Source organism: Nanorana parkeri, unplaced genomic scaffold, assembly GCF_000935625.1.
Source record: "Nanorana parkeri isolate BGI_ZX_2015 unplaced genomic scaffold, ASM93562v1 scaffold1827, whole genome shotgun sequence".
NCBI classification, from domain to species: domain Eukaryota; kingdom Metazoa; phylum Chordata; class Amphibia; order Anura; family Dicroglossidae; genus Nanorana; species Nanorana parkeri.
Window position 1 is genome coordinate 6,763 of NW_017308095.1, and position 24,312 is coordinate 31,074.

Below are 24,312 nucleotides of genomic sequence, written 5' to 3' on the forward strand. Positions count from 1 at the left end.
CATTGTGAGGTAAAACGATTTTTATTTTCTGTGTATATTTATACATAGTGTGTGTTTGTGTATAGTGTGTGTTTCTGGTATATTTTTTATTTTCAAACTGTGTGATGTAGAAAGTAGTCTTTCTTCATATTACATATCCACCACCATATAAATATGTTGCATTCAACAGATCATTGTCATATATTGAATAATTTTAAATCAAGACAGTACAAGATGCATAATTGTTTGCACAATAGACTTTACTGAGATGTTCTACAAAGTTTAATAAATAAAGCTGTATTGCTGACACTGATAATAGTACAATACATGAGGTGGGAAAGGAGCCACACAAGTCACAGTAATATCAGTGTGCACACATCAATAAAGGGATTAGTTTATTACCATGACCATAAGTGTTTGAAGACAGCACAGAGACTACACACTCTCGTTTAAATGGGATTTAAATATATATTTTTCTTTTTGATCAAAAGCACTCTCACTTTTAAACAGATTCACTAGAGATCTATAGACCATTGTCCCTTTTCTTTCCTTCAAAAGATAAATACATACACACACATTCTGCATTGTTTCACACGGACACATCATTTCTGCTGTTAAGGAACTTCTCACAGACTTATATCTTGTAGGTAAGTGACAGAATCTTTGTTGGACATGATGTTGAGTGCAGTAGGCGAATGTATGCTGTAAGGCCATTTTCTGCTGTATATATCAATCAAAATTAAAGGTTACCTGGTCACTTGACTGAAAAGGCTTTTTGACTAATTCTGTGAGTGTGGACACATTGAACCTTTCGCATCCAGCTAGTGTGCATCCATGTGCTGGAGTCTGACCCTCAAGACGCTATTAAAATACAGGTAGTATTTGTTTGCATTTATTTTTAGATGCTTGTAGTGTTTATGATCATTCCAAGTGTTATTTAATCTGGATTTATATTCAGAATGCTGGATCATTCCTTGTTTCACTGAGTTTACACTCCTTAGGGCATAATATAGAGTCTTCTGAAGTGGTGACTCTCTATGAGCGGTTCAGAATTTTATATTGGCCTGAGATGGGCTCTGTGAAGACAACCCATCTTATTGAGTATGATTGTGTTAGCAGCAATGATAAGACTGCAAGAGGTCACGTCTGATCTTCATCAACATGCATCAACATATCTGCCTCTCAATGCTATGTCAGGGATTAGGACCAAGTCACAGGGTCACTTTTGGACGCCATGTTACAAACATCACTGTGTCAATGCTTGCACAATGTCCTTTGCCAACATCGTTGCAATCACCATTTTTTCACTATTGATAGTCAGCAGCGCAGAAGAAGCATCTTTCAGAGTCAGCGTCACCAGGACAAGCGTTCCACTGGTTACTGTCTTGGCTGCAAATCTAAAATGGTAAAACAGTATGCTGAATTAGTTATTGTGAGAAAAAAGAGCTATTATGTTATAATTTCTAAGGTTTAGAGTAAGGCTATATTGTGAGATATACAGTATATTGCTTTGGTGGAAAAAGTGCAGGTTAAGGCCTAAGTTTTTATGTTATTGATCATGTGTATCCAGTCTACCAATCATTACAATATTATAGAATACTTAACTAAATATACTTTATCACTAGTAGAGTAAGTTTGTCTTCTATTATTTTTTAATATTCCTTCTAGTGATCGGTTTTTGTTCTGTTTAATATGTATACATGCCTATTGAAAATAAAATGATTGTTCTGTCTGCTGTTTTTGCATCCAAACTAAAGAAGCCTTATGGAACATTTGTATCCCTTACATTGTACAGGAGACCTTATGACGGAAACTGCTGGCATTATGTGAAGCCCTTAGAGTGTATCTAATCCTAAAAAAGAAACTATAATTTATTGCAGCTTACCAACCCTTAAATCTGATGGCTGCATTCGTTTTCCTTTTGTTTAGGCTTTTTTTTCCTTTATTTTTTATTTGGTGATTCGGCTAGTAACTCACTTCCTGTCTCAGGGTGGCTCCATTCTAAGGAGGAGCAATGGAGCAACCCTTGGACAACAGCATTGTCAACCTGCGGGGAGTGTAGTTTTAGATGCGCTGGCAGATTTAGATGGACTTGACTAACAAAATAAAGCCGAACTCCAGCTAACACTTTTTAAGCAGTTACAGTAACAGTTTAAAAAAAAAAAATCCTTTTGGGATTGAGGTTTTACATAAATGGATAAAAGATGACCAGTGTAATCAACCCTGTCATTGTTAAATGGTTTGTCTCAACCCTGTATCTGACACCGTTCTTGCACAGCTTAGCCTGTTAAAGGAAGCTGAAAAATAAAAGACTTACTGGCCACATCACCAGGTGAAAATAAAAGAATAAAGCCTAAAAATATACTTTAACCCCTTCACGACCAACGACTTACAGTGTATGTTGCTGGCATCAGGGCTGTTTAAACAGAAGCCGCCAGGACTCTGTTAAAACTTGTAAAGCCGACTGTCGGCTTTACAGTAGAAGCGATTCTGTCGCCAGATCGCTTCTACGGCCCGGTGGAGGGGTCCAACACCCCTGCCGTGTTTCCCCGGCTCCGTTGCCCCTCCTACGGGCCCAGGACCGGCTTCTTCGGTGTCGGGGGGAAGCTGGGGAGGAGATGGTTCGTCGTTCCCCTCTTCGTTCTATGGGACCGGGAGCGATGCAGATTGCATCACTTCCAGTCCCATAGCTGTCAGTGCTGGGCTTCTGAAGCCCAGCTATAAGCTAATGAAGTGCGATCTGCACTTCAATAGCTTATTTAGAGTGTAAAGGTGACACTGGGGGTCTTTTCGACCCCCAGCATCACCTTAAAGAGTATCTGTCACCACCATCTGCTATCACATGGGGGGCTTGTAAGCCCTCCTATGTGATAGCAATTAAAGTAAAGTTAAAAAAAAACAGTCTTTAAAATTAACATTAAATAAACTAAATCCAAAAATAAATTTTATTTATTAAAGTCCCCGCCCCTGCGAACACGCGTGTCTTCACGGAAACACACGTCGGGTGCACCTAAGTATGAAAACGATGAACGCGCTACACATGTTGGGTATCGCCGTGCGTGCCGGAGTGAGAGCAATAATTCTAGGGTCAGTATTTTTGGGTATCACTAAACTGATGACCTGTGGGGGCTTTCAAAACGTCGTCTATGGACTTTTTCGGGTACTGAATTTTGTCGCCGTTTCACGGAAGCACACAATTTTTAACCTGGGAATGTTGGGTATCTATTTACTCGTTGTAACCTCATCTTTTATAGTTTATTTCAAAAATGGGTATTTAATTGTTTTGGGGCATTAAAGTAAATTTTTCACTCAATTTTGGGGTTTGATAAGGTGTTGCGCTAATATCGTGCAACATAAAAATTTGCAACTGCCACCATTTTATTCTATAGGGTCTTGGCTTTCAGAAAATATATAATGTTTGGGGGTTTTAAGTAGTTTTCAGGCCTAAATATAACATGGGTGCAGAAAATGAAAAAAGGCTTCAGTCATGAAGGGGTTAATGTGTGTTTCAAGAGTGTTCAACCAACAACAGTAGGCACAGAGAATAGTTTGGTGCCTGAACACCTACCAAGCTCAGTAAATAAGCCATAGTTACAACTCAAGGTATAGTTTGCATTAAAAGCAGTAAGTTTTGATCTCTTTAGAACCTAACAATGTCAGGATCTGCTCTGTTCATGTTCTCTGTGTGTTGTTGTGTAATTCCTTACTAGCCTCAGTAGGCACACTGGATGTGATCTATAACCAATTTTAATGAGAAAGAAAAGGTATCTTCTGAGGCAGATTTTGTCAAGGCTTCTTGTATGACCTCAGTTTCTGAGTGATGACAGCGATGCCTTCTTCCCACCGCACTAGTAATTAGAATTAGCAGAAGATCTGTGACTCTGGATTAGTCAGTGAAAGGTAAGTACCAGTTCTTGTGCCATCATCTTTGCACTGGAAATTAACTGCTGACCAAACATTCTATGAAACCATATCCTTCCGGTCAAATCCATTATATCAGTACTGATGCCAGCAGAATTTATATGCTATAATGCTGCTAGGAGAAATCTTTCTCTGACTCAACATCTCACAATGAATGCATATATGTGAGACATTATTGTAACCTCTATTTGATTTGTACCTACCAAATAAGTTGGTAGGTAAAATAAAGCAATTTATTCCATAATTAAAACATTCACAATAATTCAAATTTGATCAAAATTGTGTCTATGTTCTTGCTCTCGTTTCTGGTTCATCCTATAAAACATCCTTCAGATAAACAACCCTGGGCCTCTGTATGAGTAGGTTTTATCTCTCAACTCTCAATCTGAAATATAGATTCAATTTGCTCTGTAAATGGCTTAACAACATAATATCAGATGACTGGCATTATCGTTGACTTGTTCCAGATAGAAGGTAACATAGCACCCAGCAATTATAAATATATCTCTATCTGCAGTTTAAAGGTGGTGCAAAAAACACAGTGCGCATTGTCAGTATGCTTTAACCCCTTCATGACTGAGGCCTTTTTTTCATTTTAGATCATAAAAAGCACCAGATGGAGATAGGGAGAATAATCGGTAAAGGTTCTTGGCAGATTTTGCTAAACTGCAAATGCTAAAGCGCAAATAACGCGCACATCATGCCTTTCATATTAGGAAAGCAAGATAGAGGAAAGCAGAAAACAGTTGCAGAGGCACATCATGTAGCCACTACCTTGTAGAGGGGGGTTCTGCCTCTGGGGCTTCTGTGTTACTGTATCAAAAAACAGCAGGTTAGCACATGCACTTAAAATAAAGACAAATGTCATTTTTAAACATTTACCTCCGTTAAAAAGTACTTAGTGTGCTGCGTACACTGTCAAACCACTAACATACACTATATTACCAAAAGTATTGGGACACCTGCCTTTACACGCACGTGAACTTTAAAGGCATCCTGGTCTTAGTCTGTAGGGTTCAATATTGAGTTGGCCCACCCTTTTCATCTATAACAGCTTCAACTCTTCTGGGAAGGCGTCCACAAGGTTTAGCAGTGTGTCTATGGGAATGTTTGACCATTCTTCTAGAAGCGCATTTGTGAGGTCAGGTACTGATGTTGGACGAGAAGGCCGGGCTTGCAGTCTCCGCTCTAATTCATCCCAAAGATGTTCTATCGGGTTGAGGTCAGGACTCTGTGCAGGCCTGTCAAGTTCCTCCACCCCAAACTCGCCCATCCATGTCTTTATGGACCTTGCTTTGTGCACTGGTGTGCAGTCATGTTGGAACAGGAAGGGGCCATTCCCAAACTGTTCCCACAAAGTTGGGAGCATGAAATTGTCCAAAATGACTTGGTATTCTGATGCCTTAAGAGTTCCCTTCATTGGAACTAAGGGGCCAAGCCCAACCCCTAAAAAACAACCCCCCACTATAATCCCCCCTCCACCAAACTTTACACTTAGCACAATGCAGTAAGGCAAGTACCGTTCTCCTGGCAACTGCCAAACCCAGACACGTCCATCGGATTGCCAAACAGAGAAGCGTGATTTGTCACTCCAGAACATGTCTCCACTTCTCTAGAGTCCAGTGGCGGCGTGCTTTACACCACTGTATCTTACGCTTTGCAATGCACTTGGTGATGTAAGGCTTGGATGCAGCAGCTCGGCCATGGAAACCCATTCCATGAAGCTCTCTACGCACTGTTGTTGAGCCAATCTGAAGGCCACACGAAGTTTGGAGGTCTGTAACTATTGACTCTGCAGACAGTTGGCGACTTCTGCTTCAGCATGTGCTGACCCCGCTCTGTCATTTTACGTGGCCTACCACTTTGTGGTTGAGTTGCTGTTGTTCCCAGTTGCTGCCACTTTGTTATAATACTACTAATGGTTGGCCATGGAATATTTAGTAGCAAGGAAATATCACGGAACACCTGAATCCAATGATTTGGAGGGTGTCCCAATACTTTTGGCAATATAGTGTATAATATGCACCCTATGTACACTCTGATGGGTCTGGCTCTGGCATAATGACTGGCTTCAGTCTTTCTGTCTTGGAACAAGCATAAGTTATATAAAGTCTTAGAGAACAACTTTGCACTTGATTTTGTTGCAAACTGCAGTACGTTCTGTAGAGAAGGTCTGTTCATTACACAAGCTGATCTATGTCTAACTCCCTGTAGGCTTAGATAAGACAAGTAATATAATGTATGAAATCAAGTGCGCAATGTAGAGGCATGAGACACTGTTATATTGAGGTATAAGAGACTTTGTGGAATAAAGAGGTGTGCGGTACTGAGTATAAATACCGTGATATGAAGCACTGCAAGTAAAAGCAAGTATGAGGCACTGCATATAATGCAGAACTTTAAGGCACTTTGTATAGTACAGAGGTATGTGGCATGGTGTGTAATACATAGAAAAGAGAAACTGTGCAATAGAAAAATATGAATCATGGCATGTTATAAGAAGATATGGCAGACAACATGTAATAGAGACGTATGAAGCAATGCATGCAATTTAGAGGTATGAAGTACTGCATCTAATAGAGTGGTTTAAGGTAGTGCATGTAACAGAGAGGTGTGAGACACTGTATGTAATAAAAAGGTAAGAAACACTCTATATAACAGAGAAGTATAAGGCACTGCAATTAATACAGGAGAATGTGGCATTGTCATACATTACATCATAGAAGTATGGAGCACTGCATGTAATACTGATATGGGGAACTGTGTGTAATACAGAAGTGTACAGCACCGTGTATCAGAGGTATGGGCCCTGTTTGCAAAACAGAGGTATGAGGCATGGTGAGTAATACATCAGGATCGCATGTTATACAAAGGTGAGAAGTTAGAAGTACTGTAGGAAGGTATGACGCATGGCATGCAATAGAGATACAGTGTGTAATATAGAGGTATAAAGCAGTGTCATAGAGAGGTAAAAGGCACTGTCTAATAGAAAGGTATGAATAAGGCACTGTTGGAACATTGAGAGAATTGCCCCGTGTACAGCGCTCTTCGAGGGGGGTTATTTGTGGGAGGAGGAAGGGGGACACAAAAGACGTGTGTGCTGAAAAAACAAAGGTGAAGACCAAGGCACCACAACCTAGCGCAATGGTGGAGGAGAGCGTGATGCGATTGTGTTCTAACGATACTACCCCACCGCTCTACACCATCGCATCACGCTCTCCTCCACCATTACGTGTCAAAGCGACTGCTCACCCTCCCACAGGTGAGTTGAATACATTACTTCTCCAGCCTTGACCCCACCACAGTCTTTGCGCTAGGTTGTGTCGCTTCGGTCTTCACCTTTGTTTTTTCATGAATAAGGCACTGCATGTAATAGACCTCGATGCAGTGCTGCATGTAATAGAACATGTCATACACTGCATGTTATAACTATAAGCAAAGTGTGTAAAAGAAAGGTAATACACTTTGTATGTAATAAAGAGTCAAGGCATGTAATACAGAGGTATAACACATTATGTATAAAACTGAGGTATGAGTGACTGCATGTATAAGACAGATGTGAGTTGGTCCTAAACTGCTAAAAAAAAACAATGACACAAGAGAGTGGTGAGGGAAGCAGAGCCAGTGAATCACACAGTGATTCCCATCAGTGTATGTCCATGGGTGGGTGGAGGGGTTCCACCTCCCTATCTACCTCCATTCCGCATGACATCTTAAGGGACTCTGTCTATAAAACCAAAGTTGATTCCACTGGGGATATAGGAAGTGTGTCAAAGGCATCCTTAAGGTACTGTATAAAAGATGTGTATATGTCCTGCCACAAGAGCTCCACCTTACCTGTATTCTTTATCAGCACCACAGGGGACACGGTTCATGTTGGCTGCAGATATGACTCGCTGCACAATAATATGATCACTGTGATATTTCTCAGACAATGTCAGTTTCTCTGTGATCTCATTCATTCCAGTGAGTTTACCTACATTACATGAAGAGATTGTTACTCACTGTGTATACTACTATGTTCAACTACTAGGAAACAGCACTAGTAATTTTGCCCTAGCATACATATCTGACTACTACAAAAAGCCCCCATTCAATGTACAGCTGTATGCATTTCCAGTGATAAATGATTAAACAGACACATTATGCATTTCTTTTTACAGAAATTACATTTGCTAAGTTCAATACATATTATCCCAAGATAAAAGAAGTCAATGTGTAAGAAATGATCGTAAGGGTCAATTCCCACCTAGGTGGATTATTGCAGGGCATTAACGGACAGATGCCACCCACGTAAAAGGGGCCTTACTGTTTCTTTTTTTAAGCTTTTGTACATGCATTTCAATAATGGCGTTCTAGTTTTTTATTGAGTAGAAACCATCACACTATATAACAATAGTAAGATGGCATTCTGAACATGTAAAAAAAATACTGTTTGATCCTTCAAGTGTTTAAAGTCTGTATAAATATTATGTCAATTCACTTTATTCCACGTCTTTTGTCTTTAATCCGCCTGTCTCTTTGTTGTCTATAATCTTCCCTCCCTCGCTTGCCATCACTCACCTTGTTCCCTCTTGAACTCATTTTCACTCATGAAAACAGGCTCCATGAGTTCCCCCACAGGTGGCTGGATGGACACGTAGAACTGGCGGGTGTGGGTGCTGCAAAGGCAAAATGGTATATTAATCATGTTTCCACACGATTATCACAGACTCTTACAGTTTGTAATACAGTTTATGCAATTGATATACTCACCAGAGCTGGAAATTTGCAGCCTGAGTAGAGTCACAGAAATCAATGCCCATTATAACAGTGGTGCTATCTCCAGGAGGCAGGGATTCTGTGTAAAGAACAAATTACCGTGCTAAAATCATCAAGCTGAAATATTATTTATAACATGCTAAATGTGTAATGTCAAGTCATATGAATGCATATTGTATAATTATATCACTTGATTCACCAAAGAGGTACATGCTTAAGGGGTTATTTATACCTATATATTGTCCATGTGGTTTTTAGCACCTGGTTCACAAAGCACTTTAAGGTCGGCTTCATAGCTTTCTGAAAACATCACGGCACCTTGCCTCAGTACTACTCTCAAGAGCCCTCAGCCCTGATGCAAGCAGTTGCTGGCTCTTATGAAAATATAAAAATGCCTTGATGGTTGGATGTCAGTCTGGAGGGTAGGCATTCCTAGGCAGGCTGTATTTGCATGCAGACTACCCTAGGTATACCCACATGTGACGCTGAGCCTTGATGATTAAAAGAACTGAAATGTAATGAATAAAATGCTGGGCCAGGGACAGTAAGACCCGGAACTCCAGATGATGCTGGAGATCCTCCTGCCAGGAAATGAAGTGGGCTTTATGTGACCTGCTGCAGCTTCTAGTGCATACTGTGGTAAGCTTACAGTGAGCAGTGAAATCAGAGTAAACTATTTCAGCAGAGGAGCCTGTGAACAGTGCAAGACTGAAGGTAAGATTAGAGTTCAGCTTTAACGGAATTGTAATGTCCCGGGATATGCTATCCTCTTATAACAGCAGCAGTGCAATAGAAATAGAATAGAGTTGTTTTAGATAATGCAATCAAAGCTTACTTGAAAAAGTCCCTTTTATGTAGCGAGTGCTGCCTTCTGTCTGCCCATCACTTTCATCAACTTCCTGGATTCCCAGTGTGCTTTGCATCTCTTTCTCTGCTGCTTTATGTGATGCAATCTTGATTTCTCAATACAACATATCCCACCATGCATTGCTTCCAGATGTTGCATTGATGTGAAGTTCAGACATTGACAGGGCTATTCAGAAAAGGGTGAAGAGTTTGGAGAAGGCAGGAGAAGTGAACAATCTAGGCCAACATAGCTGATTTGGACAAATTCTCCAATTCATCTCACTTTGCAGTTCAGATACGTGGTCCTAGATTGTTCACGTCTCCTGCCTTCTCCAAACTCTTCACCCTTTTGTGAATAACCCAGTGAATTGTAGTTCAGACGGCAGGCTTAGTTAGAGAGGTGACTCAAGGAAGTACATATTCACAAGGTTGATTGAAATTGTGTCACTGCTTTGGGAAAGTACATCCTATAGACATCTTGAGGTTTACAAACTTTATATTGGTTATTAGGTGTGGGATAGAACTTCTGGAAATTCTATATAGAAATACATATTTTTAGTTTTGACCATAGATATCCTTTAGGTTACATTCCCCCATTCTCATCAATGTCAGATAAGCCCCCATTTACCTATTTCCTGGAACTCCGTTATCCTCATGCCAGAAAGCAGCTTGGGTTCATTGATATGGATATTGCGAACCTTACTCTCAGAGTTGTTAGATATTTGCATCTGTACAGACACCATACGATGGTCTGGCGTAAAAGGCTGGCGACTGAATACATATTCCACAGACAGACCCTCTCCTGTCATGCGATGCAACAGCTCAAAGGTCTGCCCACAAGAGAACATTGGGCTGAGTACCTGGCAATAGATTAATAATAATTATAACACATTTTAGGGATTTTCTTATAATTGCCAAGATAATATAATATTCTAAGTGTTAACTCACTGTGGGAGAAAGTGAAGTATCTGTTAAGGACAATCCCTCCAGGTCATTCACCAGGCTGGAAGATACAATGTTTCCTGATGTTACCACTGGAGCAGAGGGGGCAGAGACTGTGAAAAAAAAAATACTTATCGTAATTCCTGGTTTTACACATCTTTTTGCAAAAAGCTGTATAGTGAACTTTTAAAAAGAGCTAAGCACGGTTAAAAAAAAGAGCAGCTTTGACAGCCGGTCTCTCCTTACCAGAGCATCTGTGTCCCCTCCGATTGCCACTACAGGTGGGGTCGAGCTGCGGTGATCGGAGGGGACACAGACCGCAGCATGCAAAGGGCTCCCAGTGGGGAGAAGAGAGCTGCAGAGTGGCGGGAACAGAGCCGGTGCGGTGGTGGGGGGTTGTGGTTTGGGGATTTCTGCTCACCGCTGGGCACTGGCTGCAGTGGTCTGTGTCCCCTCCGAACCCCCCCGCTGGGAGCAGCACGGATCAGGATGAAACAGAGCCTATGAAATACCGGCACTCAGCGTAGAGGAGACCTAGGGGATCCAGACCAACTAATCGATAATGAGAATCGTTAACAACAATCCTCAGTATGGATTATTATCGATTAATCGATTAGTTGGTTTCAGCCCTAGTTATTATTTTTGGGATAATGGCCAAATCCACCCAAAATGCCTCAGCTTTGGGTGAACAGTAGGTTTAATTGCCCACTGGTTTCTTCTACCTTTTCTAAATGACAGGGTAAATATTTCCTACAGGAAAATACAAGAAAAGCATAATCAAACTGAGCTATAAGTATACAATTCTTTTTTTTTTTTTCAATTTGTCGGCAAAAATATTTTTTCCACAGCAATTCAGGTATAGAATAGAATGGCAAAATTGAACTTACAGTCATCCAGATCTAGCAATGACATCTCCTTGGACTCCTTGGGCTGTTTTGATACTGGCTTGCTAGCTGATGGCTATGGAGGACAAGGAATAATAAAAAGAAAGTAAGGAAAAGGGCACTTGTTTAGATGATCATGTCCTTTATGCCCAGTACAGGTAATATTGTAGATTACATGTTATTTCCTAAATATGGTTATACTGTATATGTCTCTAGATATAACAGCAAAAAGAAATGTAACTGTATGTGCTCTCCTAGTATAAATACCAGCAAATGTATGTAGTATGTTAATGTGCTTACAGTCTTCTTCCTTTTCGGTTCAGGTGTGGGCTCCTCTTTCTCCTCCTCTTCATCATCATCCTCTTCTGATGAAGACTCACTCTCAGACTGACTGCTCTGAGAGCTGCTGCCCTCAGAGGCTGACTTCTGGCTTGTTTTGGCAGGAGTTTTCTTGCCTTTTGCTGTTACTTTCTGATCCTTGTCACTTTCATCACTGTCAAGGCAGAATAGGGTAACTATCTTCTCGTCAACTTCCACTACCTTCACAAACATTCACTGACTTATAAAAAAAAAATCCCAATGGGTAAATATTTTGGCAGATAAGTTAGTTTTAAACTAAATTGGAAAAATTCTCCTCATATACTTTGACAATACTTTGTCAGTATACTTCCAAACAGAAAAACAACTTGCATGGTCAGTTCATATCTGTTAGGACATCTCTGGACAGTCCAAATTTCAGACCCATACATCTGGAGTTTTCAGATTTTCCTAACAAAGGGGGATCTGAATAAGCATTGCCAGCTTTAGGTTAACCTAGTGATATACATAGGTCGGTGAAATACTATGATTTCCTAAACACACTGCAGTCTTTGATTTGCAGAAATGTGTGTGGTAACAAAAAAGAGACTTGCGATAGTTCAAATTACACTAAACTCAGGAGTTAAAGCTTGAAAATGCATTCAAGTACCCTATTAACAAAAATGTACCTTATTTGTGTATCACTCGGCTGTAGACTTCAAATCATCCCAGAATTTGTGCCCACACTGTCCTTCCTTCTGGATTGTAGTCCATCACGGGAGTGAGCTTGGAGTGGTGGCTACTTTAAAACACACACAGGGACCATTGGGAACAAAAGTAGGCACACACCAGAAGGAAGGACAGTGTCAGCAAGGACCCACTCCACGCATGCGCCAAGGACACGCTCACGCATGCGCATAGCACATCTTCCTCACAGAAAGACGCGCCGTATGGCGCACCGGAAGTGGCGCGTCTACAGCGCGGAAAAGCGCGCCAAATGGCGCACAGGAAGTGACGCGGTTGATTAGCTCACTTCATTATTTTCTGCCTCAACTACCTTCCTTGATTGCTGCCTGCCTTTTTGACCTCGGACCGTTTATTGCATTATTCTTCTGCCTTCTCCCTTTGGTACTTCATCTGACCTCCTGGCTTTGACCTTGGCTTGTTGTGACCTTGATTTCTGGATTTCCTTGAGCACTCGTGCCACTCAGTGTCTGCCTGGCCTCTGTCACCATCCTGAAAGGCCACAAGACACGAGGTACAAGAGAAGCCTTCTCAAACACTCAGTCTCTCTACCAGGTACGTGACAGACAGTGTTAGCACCAATTCAGATATGATTTGAGGATCTACAGCCGAGTGATATACAAATTAGCCACATTTTTGTTAATAGTTGAGGTACTTGAATGTATTTTTAAGATTTAACTCCTGAGTTAGTGTTACTTTAACCAATTTCCAAAATAAAGTTGTGAAGGCCCCACACCTTCTACTATTCGTACTACTACTGCATTTGACTCAATCTAATCTAAAACTTGCTCTCTTTCCACTTGTGAAAAAATTGTCTTGGCAAAATTTACAGTTGCGATAGGGTTTGCGGACTAGTGGTGTGTTTCAGCCAATAGTAAAATTGGCTCATGTAGATTTTTGTACTTGGAACCAAAAAAGGATTAAAAATGAATGGGACCCTAAGCAACATAGCAGTTTTGGCTTTCAGTCCATATGATTGACATTGAAAAGGACTGCAAGAGGCACAGAGAAGCTGCACCATTTTACATTGTCCATACCAGCATAGCCCCATCACACATCTGCATACAAGTGCATCCTTCCTTGTGAAGTGACAGGCAGATGCACAGCCTTGACCAATGTTGTTATTACCTGGTTTACTGCAGGAGCATGAAGGTTGTAGCTGGGCCCCTTGGACAAACACTGAGCCCTAGACTCCTGCTTAGGTTGCCTTGTGGATAATCCAGGTCTGTATGGAACATTCAGATACAAAGGGCATCCCCATAGATACTCATTAGTAGGAGCTCTTTTGCTGGCTGGACTGAAGATTTGCAGCCCCTGCACCCCACCTCCCCAGGAGGGGTGCAGGAGCTACTTATGCCCTCACCCATTCAGATTCACTATTTATGCCTCTCAAGCCCAGACTTTTCTCTTTGTAACACCCTTTGTAATAGGTCTCCTTACCTTCCCTCACTCTGTGGTTGCTTCTTCTTTTCTTTCTTTTTCTCCTCCTTTTCAGACTCCTCTTCCTCTTCACTTTCTTCCTCCTCTTCACTCTCTGATCCAGATCCGCTGCCACTGCTGCTTTCACCACTCTCTGATTCACTCACTGATTCTGGCTCTATGGTACAGGAATACCATGCAGTGGATGGGAAGATTATTAACAGTGCCAAAGTCAGTACTAAAAGCCCAACTCCAGGTACCATTGTTTTAATACTTTTAAAGGGCTTAGTATTTTTTTTTAACTTCTGCCATGTAATTATTTAATATCTGATTTGTTGAAATAGCTTAAAAAGAGTGCTTTCAGTTTTACCAAATAGTACAACTCCCTCTGTACTTCCTCCCCCACGCTGACATCAGCACTAATGTCATGTGTTGACCTGCGCTGATGTCAAGTTGGAAGGACAGATATCCCTACACAAACTTCATATTTCACAACATAACATAACATAATAACCACGTTTGCCTGGCCTCTCACCACTATCTGCAGATTCTGTTGGTCCTGATTCCCCTTCTGAATCAGAATAAAATGGTTTTTCCTCCCTCTCCTTCCGCTTTTCTCTGCTTGGGCATTTTGTCCATTCGGGCACCTAGAAAGTTCAAAATACAGAGCACAGGAAACAAGTGAAGAATAATTATGTTAAATATAACTGGTAAAAAAATTATCTCTATACTTAATGAGAGATCCAGGCATTCAATGTCCACACTGAATGTCTGGGTTGCAATATGGCCAGTTGAGGGGAATTCGACTAGATAGCTAGAGCATTTACAGCATCTCCATGGTGAGATTATTGGCTGATTAAGTATACAACCATTTATCTGCCCATATGTTTGCCCATACATGGCTTCTTTCAGTCTTGCATACCTGCTATTTAAAACTTTTAGGTTGCTGCATACTTATATATTGTACAGAGTACAATTCTCTGTATTACGGTGAATACGTTAGCATTCATCCATTGCAGAGATACAGCACTAAACAGCAATATTGAGAAATAATAGCATGTAAAACCTGTTATAGTACAAACCATTAGGCACCCATGTTGTTTTTATCCCCAGCTGCTTCACAACCTAAATGCATTTTATGTTCTGATCTACTGGATATCTATTGGACAAGCTTTCGTTTTTGAGTACTCCATCTTAATCAATGAAGATTATTTCAACATGTTGGAAGTAGCATGAAAGCTTTATTAAACTATCTGATCTATCCTTTACTCTTTATATAAAATGTTTACTTTACAATTATACACTTTATACATGGTGCATCCGTGACACAGGATTTTTACAATAAGAGGGATTCTGTAAAAAGAGAGCTCAGCAAAAGCTGTTTTCTTTCAGACTGTGTCTCCTTCTAAATTAATCTCCATATAGCCCCCATTTCGATATGAGAGGTTAGGGTAGTGATTGGATGGGGGTGTGAGTCACTCCTTCAGGTGTATGTGTACTTTTGAGCTTAAGCTACTGGGCTCTTTAAACAACAGAAGCAGACCTTATTCAAAAGATCACTTGTAACTAATAGCCTAGCAAATATGTGATAAAGAGCCTACAGCTCCACTGGAGCCAGCTCGAATATAAATATAAAGTATTCATATGCAATATTTTATAGTTACCCGAATAAAAAATAAAAATAAAGTTATTGCTTTTAAACATAGTTAAATAAAGAAAATATTTACAAAACATTATACATTCCCATAAAAAAGCATAGATCTGGTTGCTGCAAGCAGCTAGGTGCTAGAGGGTGCAAACAATGCATTTACATGGAGGAAGCGAGAAGGGTAAAGAAGGTAAATAGCTCTCTGCTTTGAAGGATTTTGTAACAGTGGCAGGACATAAGTGTACTAGAAGTTATTAGTTAGGTGAAGAGGTTGCAAGCAGATACTAGGTTTAGTAGGTGATTCACAGCTGTCAGACTGACTTGCATGCCATTTCTGGGTTAACTCTGATATTTTGAACCCAGAAGAAAAGAAAGGGAGTAATCCCAAGATAAAAAAACACTGCAAACGGAAAAGGTTTTAGATAATCACACACGCAAGAGGTAACCTCTTTCCATTCCCCCAGGAGTCCGATGTGACTGTCTATGGGTCCATTGTCTTCCTCTTCCTGAGGACAAGGGGAGAATGTTGGTCTCTGTCATGTTTTCAGGATTTACTAGCACTTATATCTTCCCTATAAACTGTAGAGATGGAAAGGCTAGGCACAATCAAAACATGAAGTTTGACAGCAGTAGAAAAGTGAGCCATTGTGCATTAGCTCAGGCCTAGATAGGTAAAGGTAAGCGCCTACAGGGTACAAGGAACACAGGAAGGCCTTAGACAGGGAAGATAGGTAGCCTTGCAGAGCGAGAGGAGTTCAGCTGGGCAAAGCGGTGGGCAATCCCATATCCCTATATACTCATGTTACAGCACGCACAGCTTCCTTCACCTCCACGTTGCGCACAGATGGATCGGGAGCCTCTTCCGGCCAGTCTGGAAGTTCCTGATAGCCAACAGCCTTGGCATTGAGAAGGTGAGAGAGAGAGCCCAACTGAAAGTGATCCCGATCTGTGTGGGCAAAAAAGCAGTGGGTACATTTCTTTTTCAACCAAATACAATCTTTACTGAAATTATGCTGCTGATGTAATCTAATTTGTTTTGGGTAGTTAGCCTCTCTTCTAGACAATATACAGTATACCTTCCACTCACACTTAATGAGGTATTGAACTTAAAAGTGAATATTTGCTATAATATATAGAACATTTAGAAATATTAATTGTGGCTAAGCAGTACCCTGAAAAATTTACCTTTTTGTCTAGAATTTCTCCTGAAAAATAGAAGTGAGTGTGCCTAGACACTGCTGTACCTAAAGCTTCATAGCTGTACAGGTATAACTACAGTGTAAAGCTGGGTTCATTCACACAGAATAAATTCTGACCAATTCAGCAAGAATTGGCCAAACTATGATCCATTGGTGACCCTATCCCTTGACAGAAGTCAATCATTAGATCAACTTTTGCCAAAGGAATATTTTGGAAAATCTTTGTCTTCGTCCACACTGTTTAGCATGGATGGAGGAATATGTCAATTTTCTTCGCTCAGCCTAAGGACTGAACGAAAAAAAATATAAGTGTGTACCCAGTTTAAGATTGCCTCTGACTGCTAGTCTCATGAGATTTAAGTTTGGTATACATGGTATGAGTTTGCCCGGTTCCTAATGAACCGGATGAAATTTGGACAGTGGCACCCACTGTCAGCACCCTTCCGACCGGCATCCTTTGACCAGCAGGTCGAAGGAGCAGTTTGAAAAATTCTTGGCCGAATGGCGCTAGCAGCCAATCAGTTGCAAGCTCTTTTAAGGTATTCTGACAGCAGCCACCGGCTGCTGTCAGAATACAGTAGAGACAGCAAGGGATTCGTCCGTCCATGCTCATAAGCGTTGATGGAGGAATTTGTTATATCTTCTTTGTTCAGCCTACAGGTTGAACAAAGAAAATATATGCGTGTATACCCGGCTTTAGAGTGAGATTTGGTGATGTCACTATTGCGGTGATCACCATTGTTATTTTTAGAAGCTCTGATATGAGGAAACAAAACTCTGCCTATACCAAGATGGCCATCTCCATATAGACATTTGTAGAAATGTCACCAGCACACCAATCCTTTTAAGATATGAAAAGCTTCATTTATTGACGTTTTTTGTCATGTAACGAAACAAGCGCTTTCGGGGCCGCACAGGGTCCCTTCATCAGGCTTTAGCATTACTTATCATCTCCATATAGACACACAGAACAAGGCATGGTGATGAAAAGATCAGCAGCAGGGAGACCACAATCAATATTGGTGACTAGTGCCTTGCCATCTGTCTGTCATTTTGGGGCACAGCTTCCAAAATGCAGTTACTCTTTAAGTATACTACTACTTGTTACTGGTATAATTAGTATTTCTTTAGTTCTGCATGCTTACAAAACAAAACATAACAAAATGTATGAATCTGTTTACCCTCTTTACTTTAGTGAATGTGTTAGGGTTCTTTATTCTAAATTAATATCTGCTTACCCTGCCTTAAGCAAGGATTGTAACTAGTACTATTCTGAAGTTAATTTAAAAACAAACAAATATGATAAATACTCAAAGGAACATGCACTGTCATGTAGTTTAGAAAACAAAACATTATTTTAATATCTTCTGTACAATAAAATAGCTTTCATACAATTATGCAAAGGTGTAGGCTGAAGTATCAGTGCCATTAATCCTATGTAACCATGTAAAAATCTGAAAAGCTTATGTCTCATCCAGTAAGTACTCTCCTATCAATACATGTGTTCACCTTCTAGTAAAACTCATTAATATTATATCTGTCTAGATGATGACTCACCCAATATTAACAAGAAAAACAGAAGAACTAAGGTCTTGTTCACATGTGTTGGATCGTTTTTTTTTTTTTTAGAGGGTGGTGGAGCAGTAGCTGTGATACTGATGCCTCCTCAATACAGTTTTGTGTTTTTTAATCCCAATGGGGATATTCTATTGCCATACCACTCCATAAACAGGTACACACATGGATGAGGCATGATTCATTGCAAAAGTTAATCACTTGCCAAACGTAACATGCAGTATATTTTTTGGAAAGCATCATGCCCGAAGCAAATGTACACAGCACTGTTCAGCTGCAGTGCTGACATTCTAGCAGGCGACCGAGAGGGAGCGGTAAAACCCAAAATCTCCTGCCTGGTCTTTCCACCCTCCTTGCCACCTGTGTAAACAAGGCCTTACAGACAACTATACAAATACTTGCTTTATACAGATTTTAACCCAGAATTTGTTATCACATTTTAGATGATGTGGGCCAGGGTTCACTCCCTAAACTGGTCCCTTAAATCAGTGTTCCCCAACCCCCGGTCCGCGGACTGGTACCGGTCCGCGGATCAAATGGTACCGGGCCGCACAGTGTCAGTGCGGTCCGGTCATGCAATATATGGCAGTGCACGGTCCCGGTGTTCGAACACCGGGGCCCACATAGGTACAAAAAGTGATGGAAAATCCTAAATTTTACAGCTGTCACCAGAACAGTAATTGAGAAAAAAATCTTCCAATTGACAAATATTTGCTGGCAATAGCTGTCAAAAAGAGAAGTTGCTCTCCCTTTGGAAAGATTTCCTTCCAGTTGTGTCTCTGGAACAGAAAATGATGGGGAATCTTCTCAGCAGGACCACCTAGGAGTAGGCAGATATAGGAGACCTCCCTTTATTCCACATTAAAGTGGTTACCTTAAAGTGGTTGTAAACATTCCCTACTTTATCCAAAACTAGAAAGGTTTTGGCTTTGTATATACACTTAAATATCTTTGCACCAGTCTCCTGCATTCCCCTGTACCTCCGCTTTTAGACTGGGAACGGAAGTGGAAGCACTGAGAGCCAAACAGGCTTTACTACACTGCACAGTGCTGTAATTTTAACATAAAGAACTTGCCATTTTATAGTAGAAAGCACAGAGATGACCTATTATGCAGTCATTCTTTACCAAGCTTTATTATTATGACTGTTGTGGAGAAATGTAAACTGCCAGGATTTGTTGTAGTGATTAGCAAATTGACTGAACAGAATCAGAAATCTTTTGGCAGGTAAGACAGGGTATGAACAGTATGTGCATTTCAACTATGTATTTAGCCATTGACCTACATTTACACTTTATAATTAGGCTGTATTTAGCCCCTTTAGGGCAAAGCAGCAGGTCACTTAACTGCCATTCTGTCCAGCTGCACCTACTGACCTTCTATTGTTTTTCCATTACTACCTTTGGGCACCAGAAGAAAAGAAAGGTAGCCCCTTGTAAGCTTCAAGAGGGCAGAATTTCTCTTTCAGCCCCCCTATACCAGCACTGGTTGCCTCAGCAGCCAATTACCATTCACTAATGTTTTTACAAAGCAAAGTGAGAGTATTTTACTCGTGCTGACCAAACAAAGTGGCAGAGGAGTGAAGGTAAAGTAAGTATGTGTATCTGAGGAGGGCAGCAGTTGAAGCTTAACTCCAGGCAAACAGCTAAATACATTTATGGGAGCTGCTTTACCTGCCAACGGGTTTACATTTTTGTTTGCAATTCTACAATATATACAGCTTTCCCACGGAGCACAGGCCTGTCTGGCAGGTCAGGGAACCTGATCTTTCACTGTTGCAGTGACACTGAGTGCCTGTGATGGGGCAGTGAAAGGAGAAGCAGTAGACTGATGAGATCAATTTTCTGTCACTCTGTCATGTTCCATTTTAGTTCATAAGCACTGCAGCACAGCTGACTGGCTCCTTGTGCTGCTTCTCTGTCTCCCAGTCTAAGCTCACCTATACAGGGCATTGCAAGAGTCTGGTACCATGTCAAAATCAGGTATTTACAGCACCTATATTCCACCACCTGCATTCTTTTGTATCTTTTTGGATTTCAGTTTCACGTTGACCTGTTGTTTTGTCTTGAATGGGTAATTTAAAGTGTCTTTCATAGTGGTTCAGAAGATTAACTACAGAATTACCTTTGAATGAAGACTCTAGTATAGGAGCAGGCTTTTGTGCCAGGAAGAGTTTTTTAGCATATTTACTAAGCACTCCACTTTTTTCCGTGGGGACAATCAACTGTCGAATGAATCTTGTTCGATCTCTGATGTCATAATTTTGGTCATACTTGGCAAGGTTTAAAACATACTGAGTGAGGAGCTTTGTCTACAAACAGAAGGAAGGGAAATTGCATTATGGTGATGATAAACAGGAAAGAAAGAAAAGAGTAACTATCAATAAATTAGAAAAAATTACTAAAATATACCGTACAGAACTTTTTAGAGGGATTTTGGGGTTCATCAAATGGATTAGTGGGTTTAGAGACTCGTCAACTAGATTGATGGGAGGAAGAGCTCTTGGTGGAGGGGGTTGGAAAGGTGCATGTGATGAAAGGACATAAAAGACTAAATTGAACTGATGAGGAGAGGAAAGGTGATACATAGGGAGGGGATGAGGAATGGTCAATAGCAGGAAGGGGAAAGAACACGAGAAAGGAGGAAGAACAATAGAAGAAGATAGACATATAATGAGTTGGACAAAAGCATCAGATATCAAAGAGAGAGCATAACCAGAGGGAAGACCCATCAGAAAGGTTGCACATACAGGACATTGGAAGAAATTAAGAATGTGGCAAAGTTGGTGGTTTAGACCTTGTTTAGCAGGAAGGGATGTCCTGATGACAAGCCCTGTGCTGGTGCATATGTGGGCAAGGTGTGGAGCTGATGCTGGAGAGGGCACAGATGAAAGCTGAACATGCACCCTCGCATTTGTAAGACCTGTCAGGTTTCTATTGCTGTCTATGTCTCCGTTAGGGAGATTCACCCTCTCTATTTGTTCTGGTCACTATTATCACTGAAAGTAAAAGGAAATCCAAAATGTTGTTGTCAACAAAACAGGAACATATGGTAAATCTTCCACTAGTTCCAGTGACCCTGCTGACCACCAAGGATTTTCCATTCTTTGGAGGGATTTCCTCCTACTTCCTGTTGTGGCTATCAGACAGCAAGTCAAAACTCACCAATGGGACACAGTTGGCAAAAAAAAAAGCTTATAACCCTTCCTTACTTACATTACCTGAAAAAGTTTTGGCTTCAGTTCTATTTTAACTTTAAATTAACTGTATGACTAATTTTTCGAAATGACAGGGAGTCTGAGAGCTAGGAACACACACAGTTGCACATTCCTAGTTAATAGCTTCTTACAGCAAGGAGCATTTTACAATTAGACTCAAAGTCGTATTGCAGTCACAAAGGAGTTAAACTATATTGATATGATAATAATGATTTATATAGAGCATGCCGATTGTTCTAATACTTTGTAAAATAGGTAAAACATTATAGAACCTCCCTTTTGACTTTAAACAAAATTTGGTAGGCTGATGATCTACATCACAGGTCAGGTGTACAAATTGCACTATTGGTAATAAACAGCAATGTACCTGCTTGGAGTTGGTCAGATACAGCTTTGCAGCCAGGTTGATGATCTGGAGTTTCACAATATCTTCCTCATTAGTGAAAGTTTTGGCCATCTTCCTTAGCACATCAGGAGCAATTTTAGGGACATGCTCACAGTACTCACCAATAAGCCACAGGATACTGGCTCGTGCCATAGGCACCTAAAAACAAATAAAATCAGAAGTCCATTAGCATTACCCAGCGGATAACAAATAATTAAAGGGCATTAGTTAAAAGTGTTGATATGCTCACGAAAAGTGAATATTCCAAATCAGTACATTTGACGTGTTATGGGTGTTGTCTAAAACAAGTTGGGTACATCAAGCTATGAATTGTTTGTGGTAGGGGCACACTGTGCGGGTGACCTGAATGTTTGGAGCTTAAATACAGTATATGCAAACCTAAAAAAATAATCGCTAAAATTTCATACAAGCTTTAACCTTTTGATGTTATTTCTAAAGTCATTTCTTACATTTTGAAATCCACAGCTTTTATTATTTATTAAAATAATAACTGTCATGAAGGTCCGTGTTCAGGAAATTCCTGTTTCAGGATGACAATGCTCCGTCCCTGCCTCCCAGTTGTGCTCCTGCTTTGTCAACCTGTCACATGGGCTTTCTGATGCAGAATACAAGTGGCTGTTTCAACATGCATTATGAAGGCATAGCCATCTGTTATCACAGAGTGTGTGGCAATAGGAGAGTTGTTGGAGGACAGAGTGCGGAAGTAGAAAAGTAGTTGGAGGACAGAGTGTGGAAGTAGAAAAGTAGTTGGAGGACAGAGTGTGGAAGTAGAAAAGTAGTTGGAGGACAGAGTGTGTGGTAGTAGGAGAGTTGTTTTGAAGACAAAGTGTGGAAGAAGGAAAGTAGTTGGAGGGCACAGTGTGTGGCAGAAGGAGAATAGTTTGAGCACAGAGTGTGGAAGTAGGAAAGTTGTTAGAGGACAGAGTGTGTGGCAATAGGAGAGTTGTTGGAGGACTGTAAATGTAGTGAGAATGTGGTGGTTGGAAAACTGTTGTAGGACAGAGTGTGAAAGTAGGAGAGTTGGAGGACAGAGTGTGGCAGCGGGAGAGTTGCTGGAGGACACAGTGTTGCAGTAGGAGAGTTGTTGGACAAATTGTGGGTGTTGGAGAATTGTTGGATGACAGAGTTGGAGAACAAATTGTCAGTGTTGGAGGACAGAGTGTGGGTGTTTTGAAACAGATCAGGCTCAAAGAAGAAACTAGAATTCTCTAGCTCTGGATGACGAAGTTTATAATTGTATATATGTGTTGTACAGCAGATGGAGGAGTAGGTAAGAAATATGTCTCCTCATGGTGGGGTCCCTTTAAATTTACATGTTCTCTAAGCCTCTTGGCTGTAGCCCGTTTGTTGGAATATATAAAACAAGTTGGGTACATCAAGCTATGAATTGTTTGTGGTAGGGGCACACTGTGCGGGTGACCTGAATGTTTGGAGCTTAAATACAGTATATGCAAACCTAAAAAAATAATCGCTAAAATTTCATACAAGCTTTAACCTTTTGATGTTATTTCTAAAGTCATTTCTTACATTTTGAAATCCACAGCTTTTATTATTTATTAAAATAATAACTGTCATGAAGGTCCGTGTTCAGGAAATTCCTGTTTCAGGATGACAATGCTCCGTCCCTGCCTCCCAGTTGTGCTCCTGCTTTGTCAACCTGTCACATGGGCTTTCTGATGCAGAATACAAGTGGCTGTTTCAACATGCATTATGAAGGCATAGCCATCTGTTATCACAGAGTGTGTGGCAATAGGAGAGTTGTTGGAGGACAGAGTGCGGAAGTAGAAAAGTAGTTGGAGGACAGAGTGTGGAAGTAGAAAAGTAGTTGGAGGACAGAGTGTGGAAGTAGAAAAGTAGTTGGAGGACAGAGTGTGTGGTAGTAGGAGAGTTGTTTTGAAGACAAAGTGTGGAAGAAGGAAAGTAGTTGGAGGGCACAGTGTGTGGCAGAAGGAGAATAGTTTGAGCACAGAGTGTGGAAGTAGGAAAGTTGTTAGAGGACAGAGTGTGTGGCAATAGGAGAGTTGTTGGAGGACTGTAAATGTAGTGAGAATGTGGTGGTTGGAAAACTGTTGTAGGACAGAGTGTGAAAGTAGGAGAGTTGGAGGACAGAGTGTGGCAGCGGGAGAGTTGCTGGAGGACACAGTGTTGCAGTAGGAGAGTTGTTGGACAAATTGTGGGTGTTGGAGAATTGTTGGATGACAGAGTTGGAGAACAAATTGTCAGTGTTGGAGGACAGAGTGTGGGTGTTTTGAAACAGATCAGGCTCAAAGAAGAAACTAGAATTCTCTAGCTCTGGATGACGAAGTTTATAATTGTATATATGTGTTGTACAGCAGATGGAGGAGTAGGTAAGAAATATGTCTCCTCATGGTGGGGTCCCTTTAAATTTACATGTTCTCTAAGCCTCTTGGCTGTAGCCCGTTTGTTGGAATATTATTAAATATTGTTACTGAGAGTTAGGAAACTTGGGGGGG

At 40.8% G+C, this 24,312-nt stretch overlaps 1 protein-coding gene across 5 annotated transcripts in view; it reads right to left on the minus strand.

Annotated features, from left to right (window-relative positions):
- Window positions 1–866: 866 nt before the first annotated feature.
- The window catches only part of AP3B2 (adaptor related protein complex 3 beta 2 subunit), a 73,200-nt gene continuing 49,754 nt past the window's right edge, over window positions 867–24,312 (minus strand). For 3 of the 5 annotated variants that reach the window (XM_018571750.1, XM_018571752.1, XM_018571754.1), the window contains 13 exons: window positions 21,800–21,976; window positions 20,340–20,526; window positions 16,257–16,387; window positions 14,329–14,440; window positions 13,815–13,971; window positions 11,634–11,826; window positions 11,337–11,409; window positions 10,456–10,562; window positions 10,136–10,367; window positions 8,656–8,740; window positions 8,464–8,561; window positions 7,738–7,876; window positions 867–1,376 (listed from right to left, as the gene is read on the minus strand). In XM_018571750.1, the coding sequence (XP_018427252.1) occupies window positions 1,226–1,376; window positions 7,738–7,876; window positions 8,464–8,561; window positions 8,656–8,740; window positions 10,136–10,367; window positions 10,456–10,562; window positions 11,337–11,409; window positions 11,634–11,826; window positions 13,815–13,971; window positions 14,329–14,440; window positions 16,257–16,387; window positions 20,340–20,526; window positions 21,800–21,976 (1,842 nt within the window). In that variant the 3' untranslated portion in view covers window positions 867–1,225. Of the gene's footprint in view, window positions 1,377–7,737; window positions 7,877–8,463; window positions 8,562–8,655; window positions 8,741–10,135; window positions 10,368–10,455; window positions 10,563–11,336; window positions 11,410–11,633; window positions 11,827–13,814; window positions 13,972–14,328; window positions 14,441–15,887; window positions 15,948–16,256; window positions 16,388–20,339; window positions 20,527–21,799; window positions 21,977–24,312 lie in introns of all 5 variants that reach the window. The other 2 variants (XM_018571749.1, XM_018571751.1) reach the window with 2 other exon arrangements.